The sequence below is a fragment of the Chaetomium globosum genome, genomic scaffold, assembly GCF_000143365.1.
Source record: "Chaetomium globosum CBS 148.51 scaffold_1 genomic scaffold, whole genome shotgun sequence".
Classification (NCBI taxonomy): domain Eukaryota; kingdom Fungi; phylum Ascomycota; class Sordariomycetes; order Sordariales; family Chaetomiaceae; genus Chaetomium; species Chaetomium globosum.
Genome location: NT_165976.1, coordinates 1,590,005 through 1,599,100, shown reverse-complemented (window position 1 = coordinate 1,599,100; position 9,096 = coordinate 1,590,005). Strand labels below are relative to the sequence as shown.

The following is a 9,096-nucleotide window of genomic DNA, read 5'->3' as shown; positions in this document are numbered from 1 at the left end:
CAGACACCAGCGGCCTGCCTGGAGAATAAAAATAGCAGTTCCATCAAGCCAAGAGATTATTAGCGAGGCCGTCTCCGTCATATCTCCCGGCATGGCGGATAGAAGGGCAATGCTTACCCACGAGGCTTCCTGTATTGGCAATATTTGCCTGGGTGGTCTAGACGCTCATGCCACAGTCATATTCTGGCTTCCTGCGAGCTTGGAAAGCGGGTTCGAGTGGCATCGCGTAGTTAGGGCTTCGACTTTGTAACTTGAACTTGTTAGGAGGGAGATATCAGCACAGGATTTTGCTAGAGAGTCTTGTACATACAGACGACTTAACATCAAAGATACCACCACCATTTCCCCAAATTAGGAGCCTCAGAGCGAAGGGTGTCGTAAATTAAAGTGCTCAATAGTAACAAAGCAGAAACAACCTAACTTAACCTAACTCCCGTGACATACATACATACACATGCTTGACTTTCCTCCCGACCCCGTCCCCGACCCCGGCCCAACAATCTCATCTCATACCTGCAGCGCCGCTTCCTCCCTTGCGGCATGCGACCCCTTCTTCCAGTTCTGCGTCGGATCCGCCTTCTGGCCGAGGGCCTTCTCCTCGCCAACCTTGCCCCAGCCGCCGCCGCCCGGCGTGTGCACGATGATGCGGTCGCCCGCCTGCATGGGCGCGCTGTTCTTAGCCCCGAGGTTGATAAACCGCTCTTCGTACTCGGCGTCAGCGTCAGCGTCAGCGTCCGTCTCGGCATCGGCATTGACGCCGGCATCTTGACCGCGGCCTCCTCTCCCCTCTAGCTTCAGCTTCCGCAGACTGCTCTCCCAGCTAGCCTTCTTGACCCTGCGCACCCACAGGTTCAGGCCGCACTGGGCGGGCTCGCCGCCGGCCATGCCGTAGGGCCGGTAGACGCGGCGTTCGCTGAGAATGGAGACCTGCAGGGGGATGCGGAACTCGATGTCGCGGACGACGCCGTGGCCGCCGCGGTGCTGGCCGCGCCCCGCTGACCCCTGGCGGATGGAGAACTCGCGCAGCAGGACCGGGTAGCGGCGTTCAAAGATCTCGGCGTCGGTGATGCGCGTGTTGGTCATGTGCACGTGCACGCCGTCGGTGCCCTCCCAGGTCGGCCCCGCGCCGCTGCCGCCCGCGATGGTCTCGTAGTAGCCGAAGCCGCGCACCTCGTCCTGGCCCGTGACGTTGCCGCCGAAGCCAAATGTCAGGTTGTTGCAGCACCCCTGGCTGGCGGCGCAGGCCTCGAAGGCCTTGAGGATGACGTCGGTCACGCGCTGCGACGTGAGCACGTTGCCGCCGACCACGGCCGCGTTGTCCGAGGGCGAGAGCAGCGACTTGGGCGGGATCTTCACCGTGATCGGCTTCAGGCAGCCCTGGTTGAGAGGTATGTCCTCCGAGATCATGCACCGCAGCGCGTAGATAATGGCTGAGTACGAGATGGCCTCGGGCGCGTTGATGTTGGCATACACCTCGGGCCCCGTGCCCGCAAAGTCGAAGACGGCCTCGCCCTTGTCTGCATCGATGGTGATGTGGAGCCGGATTGGACTGCCGTCGTCCATGAAGTCCTCTGAGGAGAGATCCTTGCCCTGGAAGCGTTTGTGGACGGTCCGCAGGAGGTTGCGCACCTGTTGTTCGGCGTTGTTTTGGATGGCCACCATGTAGAATTGGACCGTCTGCTCCCCCGTACTCGGCGATGAGGCCCTCGATGAGAGAGATGCCCTTTTGGTTAGCTGAGACTTGGGCGCGGAGATCGTTGATGTTGTCTGCGAGGCAGCGTGTACCACTGCAGCCCGGCTGCTGGGCAGGTTCCCTGTAGAAGAGTTCGATGACGCGCTCCTCGTCAAACTTGCCCTCGCTGACCAACTTCTCGCTCTTGATAGATGCCCCTTCCTGGTGGAGTTCTCGGGAATGAGGCGGCATGCTGCCAGCGGTGATGCCTCCAATGTCCGCATGATGTGCCCGTGACGCAGCGTAGAATAGAATCTTATCCCCGGCTTCGTTGAAGGCCGGCATAACGAGGGTGACATCAGGAAGGTGGGTACCGCCGTAGGATGGGTGATTCGACATGATGACATCCCCCTTGCTGAGCTTGCCTTTCCAGATCTCAGCCTGGCGCCGGACACAAGTTGACATGGAACCCAGGTGGACAGGCAAGTGAGGAGCGTTGGCAACCAGACCGCCATGTTCGTCAAAGATGGCACAGGAGAAGTCTAGCCGCTCCTTCACGTTGGTGCTGACACTGGTTTTCTGCAGAGCCCTTCCCATCTGCTCGGCAATGGCCATAAACCGGTGGCCAAAGATGCTGAGCATGATGGGGTCCACCTCACGTTCTTCTGCTGCCTTTGAGGCCTTGTCCTTTTCAGTCTCGGGAATGTCAATCACGACATGTGTCTCGAGAACGAGGGCCGTCGCATTAGGGGTGACCACAATGGTCTGGGTGCCGTCCGCCAGCATAGCAGGCCCCTTGACGACCTCACCCACGGGGAGAGATCACCAAGTTTGTAGATTGGCGAATTCGCACGGCCGCCCTCAAGTACACCATAGCCTCGGAGTGCTTCTTCTCGGTCGACGCTTCCTTTCAGCGTGACCGCATTGAGTTTGCTCGTCAAACAGTCTTCTCGTCGTACCGAAAAGCTCTTGCCAATGCCACGGAACTCGAACGTCATCGACGTATAGATATCTCTATCATCCCAGGGTAAAGCCCAAACTCGTAACGTATGAGTGGTCGACAAAGGCGGTGCCAAAGTCCCACTCGCGCTCAGCATCAGGCTTGATGATCATCAGGGCGGACTCGGTGCCACGGTACCTCATATTGAGATACTCCTCAAAAACTATCTCTCCATCGTCGAAGCCCTGATCCCTCAAAGCCTCACGAGACTTTTCTTTGAGGCCCTCCATCTTTTGTTTCAGTTGGTCCACCACCTCCCCCTGGCCAGTCCAGACAGCAGAGTCGGGCTCTTGCCTCTCATCAACGACATCGGCTAATGCCATACCGTAAGCAGAAAGAACCGAAGAATAACGGTGGATCAGGATCTGCTTAATTCCAAGCGACTCAGCAATGGCAACAGCATGCTGGCCGCCCGCGCCACCAAACGTGGCCAGACGGTGTTTCGATGTGTCGTGGCCCTTGGCTTCAGTGATACTTCTAATGGGTCGCGTCATGGCCTCGTTGGCGACAGTCAGGAACCCATAAGCAACCTCATCAACATCCATCTCCTTGCCGGTCTCTCTGTGGATTTGGTCGGCCAATTCCTGCAGCACCTTTCTGCTAGCATCTGGGTCCAACCCCTCATTCTCGTTCTTGCCAAAGATCTTGGGAAAGAATTCTGGCAGAAGCCTGCCCAGAAATAGGTTGGCGTCTGTAACGGTGGCAGGGCCCCCTTTCCGGTAGCATGCCGGTCCGGGGTGGGCACCGGCGGATTCGGGTCCAACCACAAACAAACCGTTCCGGAAGAAAAGCATGGAGCCACCACCGGCAGCAACAGTGTTGATGTCTAGCTGCGGTGACTGGATGGTAACCCCGGCTGTGGTGGTCTCAAATGTGTGGTCATACCGCCCCTCGCCATACCGCGAGACATCTGTGCTAGTGCCGCCCATGTCGAAGCCGATCACAGGGATCTTCGTCTTCTCATCGTACGAAGTAATGGCATACCCAACCACACCACCCGCAGGCCCCGAAAGAATAGCCCTCAAACCCGTAAACCTATCCACATCCACCAACCCACCATCACTCTGCATGAACTCACACCGCGCACCCTTACTGCCCTTCTCCTGCGTGACGCTCTTCGTGCCAAGCCCACCCTCAAACCCCTGCTGAAAGCCCGAGATATACCGCTTGATCGCCGGGGTCAGGTACGCATCGGCGCACACCGACGTCGCCCGGGGAACCAGCTTGATCATGGGCATGAGCTCGTGGCTCAGCGAGATATGCTCGAAGCCAATCTCCCTCGCCACCTCCCCGACCAGCGCCTCGTTCCCGGGGAAGGTATACGCGTGCATCAGACACACGGCAATGCTGCGGATGCCGCTGTCAAACACCTTCTGCAGCTGCTCCCGGACCGCGTCCCGCCGTGGCCTCCGCAGAACCCGCACCGCCTCCCCGGACAGCCCCATCACCAGCTCCGCACCCTCCGCCTCGGCGCTTCCGACCCGGGCGTCGGCCCTAGTGACAGCCCGCGCGGGGTCCTCGGCGTAGTCCTCGAGCGTGACACGCTCGTCAATCTCGACGACGCTCGAGTAGAGAACCTCGGGCTTGCGGATGGCGAGGTCGAAGATCTTGGGGCGCGATTGGTTGCCGATGACCAGGCAGTCGGCGAAGCCGCGGGTGACGATGAGAGCGATGGCCTCGCCCTTGCGCTCGAGCAGGGCGTTGGTGGCGACGGTGGTGCCCATGCGGATCGAGTCGATGCGGCTGGTGTCGAGCGGCTGGCCGCGCGGGATCTCGTCGCCCCCGAGAAAGTGCGACATAATCCGCCGGATACCCTCCAGCGGCGCGTCCTGGTAGTTGGCTGGGTCCTCTGACAGCAGTTTGATCACTACATCCTTGCCGTTGTAGTTGCCGACACAGTCTGTGAAGGTGCCACCGCGGTCGATGGCGATGCGGATGCCCCGTTGCTTTGGGGGTTCGGTGGCGGCGGGTGACATGATGGGTGACGGGTGATGGATAATGGAGTGTTGGTAGGTGTAATGGTGGGTGGTTGTGAGTGGTGGTGATGGTGGTGATGGTGGTGATGGTGGTGATGGTGGGATGGGGGTGGGCGTAATGAGAGGTGAAGGGTTGGGGTTTACCCTATATCAGTTGATCCGAGAGGCTCTCTCAAGTCCGATTGATAAGCTTTTCGTATAATACCTCAAACAAAGGCTAGAGCCTCCGTGAGAGCCGAGCGGGTGAGCCAAGGACTCAAAAAAAAGGGGTTCAGGCCAAGGATCCAAACAATGGAACACCCCTTGGCAATGTCATCTGGCGCTAATGGTGAGAATGTCTCCGGTAGTTTGTCATCAAAACTAGAGGACGGACGAACTATTCAGAAGAGAGAGGGGAACCCCAGGAGTGTCGTCATGTTAAGGGCGACGCGAACCTCCGGCAGCGGCAACCGGGTGCCCCGCACTCGCTCGGCTGAACCAACGGCCGATCCACCCTTGCCCCGCAAAGGGGTATCACGGGTTCCCCGGCCTGGTATGTAGTGTCTCCAGAAGGGTGAATGGTTATATGCGGTTGGCCGTCGATCTCTTTTTCCAACCAGGCCTGAGCTGGAGGCTACGTCTTGTTACTACTGTGTAGTATGTGCCTACCCCTTACCCCTGAAACCGCTCCCCAGGAACGGCGAGTAAACACAAACAGAACCTCGGTAATTGCACGCTACTTGCACCGATGCACCTCTAATATCCGTAATAGTAGTAAACACAGGGTAGCTTCTTCGTTTACCCCATTCAACAAGCAAAGAGATCCATCGTCCCTGTCCAAGCCCCCTTTGCCCTCTCCTCCCAGTACCCGTCCTTCCCGCCCTTCAACCGCCAGACCTCCTCCCCGTCCTGGGCCGACTCAGCTTGCACAAACCACCTGGGCTTATACTCCTCGCCGTTTTCCTCCATGACCCTCCGCCTCTGCCGTTGCGCCTCCTCGAGCTTGACCTTCCACTCTTCCGCCTCATCCAGCTGCCCCTTCTCCGCCAGCCGCTGGTCCGGCCGCAGCCTGCAGTCCGTTGGCGGTAGCTTCCCCTCCTCCAGCGCCGTGATCTCATTGAGGCCCGCCGCAAACGTGGTCAGCCCGTACGTGGTTGTCGGGTTGTCCACCAGGCTTCCCACCTTCCAGATCTCCTGTCCGCCCGGCACAACCTTGAGGGCGCCGGTCCACGTGCCGTTCATCGACACGCCCGACGGCGCACCGTCGGGGCCCAGCACATCGACCTGCACCTCCTCGCCCCGGCCACCAAACACACCCTTGGAGCGGAACTCCACAGCCGCCTTGGAGCCGGTGCTGTCGTTGCACACGTGCATGGTGCCCACGGGCTCGACGTACTTCTCGCCCATGACGACGTTGCGCAGGAACACGGTGGCCGTGTTCCAGCTGTAGAACTCGTCGCTGCCGTCGGGCAGCCTCAGGCTGATCCGCACGCGACCGTCGGTCGTCAGCTCGGCACTCTTGCCCCAGAATTTCTGCGTCGGTGCGGGCGACTGCGCAAACGACCAGTGCGCGCTGTCCGCCTGCATGGCTAACCGCACGGGGCGGTGCGAGACCTTTTCGACCAGCAGGCGGAACCCGCCGGGAACTTCAGCCTCCGACCGGACGAGCTCAAAGGTCTCGCCGAGTAGGGGATTGAACGGCTTGCGAATGGCGCGTTCTTTGGCGCGGCCGTTGCTGAATTGGGAGATGGCGAAAGCCGCGACACGGAGAAGGCGTTGCTGCGGCTGGCTCTGCTGGGCGGCTGCGTCGAGGAGCTGTGCGTACTCGAGCTGCTCCGAGATACGCTGGAGGAAGGAGATGGGCTCGTTCGCCGACACGGGCATGGAGATGGTGCTAAGATCCTTGCCTACGTTTTTGCGGACGAAGGCGATCAGACTTGGCGGTGCTTGCTTCGCCGGAGGGATGGTCTTGCGCCGTTTGATGACATCGGTAACGGGGAGTGGTGCTAGGGATTTTGGCTTGGTCGGGAACAGGCTCCCGACGCCGTCCCCTGTGTACGGTGTTTCCCCGTCCGCAACCGACGACCCTGACGAAGACTCATGGATCGATACCTCCTCGGCGTCCGAAGCTGCTGCGTCCTCTTCGCTGTGGCGATTGATCAACATTACTTGGTTCTGCGACTGGTCCATTTCGCCAACTTCGGCATCGAAAAACTCCTCGACGGTGGATGCTGTGGATTCGATGCTCGTCCTCGACGCAGCCAGCGGTTGCGCCATGACCCGCCTTCGCTTGCTGGTGTTCAGGAGAGCCGAAAATTCAACTACCACCGAGTCCAGATCTTTGAGCAGCGCCGCGCAGTTGTCGTATGTATCCCGGTCCTCCTGCGGCGCCCCTTGGGACTTGGCGCCGTTCGCAGTTGACGCGGCGACGGCAGGTGCCGGGACCGCGAGAGAAGCATTAGCAGCAGCTTGGATGGATTGTGGTGTCAGCGGCGACGAGGAACCGCTCGCCTTGCGCTTCCAGAACGTCCGCCTGTCAGGCTGGGAGGCAAAGTAGCCATCCGAGTCTTCCGGCACCGTCGGAGTGCTTGGTGAGAGGTATGTCCCAGAGTTGCTGGTCGCCCGCTTCTCGGCCCCCATGTCCTTGACTAGGCGGCGAAGGGCGTCTCTGGTGCCGACAATCCTGCTGACCAGGGACTCTACATGTTCCCAGTCCCTGTCCTCCTCGTGTTGAGTATTGTGGGCAGTCACCGCGGGCTGCGAAGCCGGCGCCTCGTCCCGTGCCTCCGGCGCTAGGTCGTCCACGGCGCTCTCTAACCCCCTGGCAATCTTGCTAGCCCGTTCCAGCGCCCGGGCCCAGTCCGTAAATTCTTTCGCATTCGATGCCCTCAAATGCCAAACTTCCGCCCCGGAGTCGATGGTGATTTCACGCCGCCTCTCGTCCGCGGCAACAGCGGCGAGACTCAGAGGGATGGCGCCCCTCAGAGCCGAAGAATTGCGGTTGTGGTAGTACGAGAGCGTGCAAGTCGTGTAATCGAGCGAGAAGAAACGCCTGGCATACCCTTGCCCCTTCTTACGCCTCCTCTTCAACAAAACGCCGACGTGATAGGAACTCGACGCCCCGTTGTCGCTCCCACCGGCAGCCGACAGCGTTGACAATGCGCGGCCTCGCTGCGTAACCTGGTTGTGTAGACTGTCGGCGGATTCCGAGGTCACAGCGCCCAGCCGCGGGCTGTTGGTCGACTTCCCTAAACTAGATCTGCTGGCAGCGGCAGCTGGGCCGGCCTGAAGATTCGGGAGATGCCGCGCCGTCTGAGGGGGGGCGCCCGTCGGGTAGGTTAGGAGGACAAAGGTGGCTGTCTTGGATGTCTGCTTAGAAAACGTGTTGTCGAAGACAAGGCCGAACATGCCACCCTGTGTTACGTCGTAGGTCCCAACCGAAACCTTGTCGGCTTCGCATTTCCCATGCCATTTTATCGGTATGAAGCCTTTCTTTGCGAGCTGGTCCTGTGCGGTGCTGACATCCCTCTTGGCAAAAAGACCCGTCTTCTCGGCGACGCCGTCTGTGTGCTGCTCGAGGCCGCCGAGGTCGTCAAAATGCGAGGTAAGGTTCGTCGCGCCTGTCCCGGGGTGTTTAACAATGGCGAAGTTACTGGGCAAGCAACGTCAGTGCCTAGCTCAAGACGCCACGGTCCAGGATCGGAGGGAGGGGTCAAGTTACATCGACTTCTTGTGCGGCTGTACGCTCCAGGATATGGTGTGACCGGCGTCGACCTTGACCCATCTCACGATGTAGGCCTGTGATGAGGGGCAGAAACCACCCTATTAGCGATTGCAGGGACATGGCAACGAGCATATGAAGGACGAGCAAGGGTTGGGAAAAAGGAGACGATCGGGTCGTGGGGTCAGCTGGCACGGCCATTGAGATGCGCTACACACCTTGCTGTGGATTTCCAACTGTTCGATGCCAGCCATAATGTCCAAGTACTGTGTGCGCCTGTGGGTTCCGGCACATCAAGCAGAACCGTTGACTCGGTTTCGGTAGTGGGTAGTGTTGCGACGTCTCAAATTTTAATTTGCATCGGGCAGCGGGGGTGATGGCAGAGTTCCGGTTGTTGTCTCCACTAGTGGTCGTTCGAACACACAAGATGAGACGAACCTTTACAGAAGGCGCGTGAGAAGTGCGGCGGCGCGTGGCTGTTCAAATGGTGTTCAGATCGGGTTCAACGGCAAACCCGGGATGCGGGCCAGTCAGGGATGACGACCGCCAGTGGGGGCTCTTCCCAACCTCTTGCCGCTGGCAATCCTAATTCTTTTTTTAAGACCCGTCTCCGACTATGCCTCACTTGGTAAGGGGCTTGCGAGGGGGTTAGCAGGTCATCCCAGGGACAAAAGAAAGTGAACTCTAAGTGTCGCTGCCGACAAGCTCTTCGTAAAGAAAGCCATTCAAAAGCCCAAAGTCTACGTTT

The 9,096-nt window shown here is 59.4% G+C and overlaps 2 protein-coding genes across 2 annotated transcripts; both read right to left on the bottom strand.

The window, feature by feature from the left end:
• Positions 1-507: 507 nt before the first annotated feature.
• On the bottom strand, positions 508-4,648 carry CHGG_00534 (uncharacterized protein; the record flags this gene model as incomplete). Its single annotated transcript, XM_001219754.1, has 3 exons — positions 508-1,629; positions 1,742-2,476; positions 2,720-4,648. The coding sequence occupies 3 exons, from the start codon at positions 4,646-4,648 to the stop codon at positions 508-510; spliced, it is 3,786 nt and encodes a 1,261-aa protein (XP_001219755.1).
• Positions 4,649-5,434: 786 nt separating this feature from the next.
• On the bottom strand, positions 5,435-8,602 carry CHGG_00533 (uncharacterized protein; the record flags this gene model as incomplete). Its single annotated transcript, XM_001219753.1, has 3 exons — positions 5,435-8,279; positions 8,349-8,425; positions 8,567-8,602. 3 exons carry the CDS (start codon positions 8,600-8,602, stop codon positions 5,435-5,437), a joined length of 2,958 nt encoding a protein of 985 aa, XP_001219754.1.
• Positions 8,603-9,096: the final 494 nt, after the last annotated feature.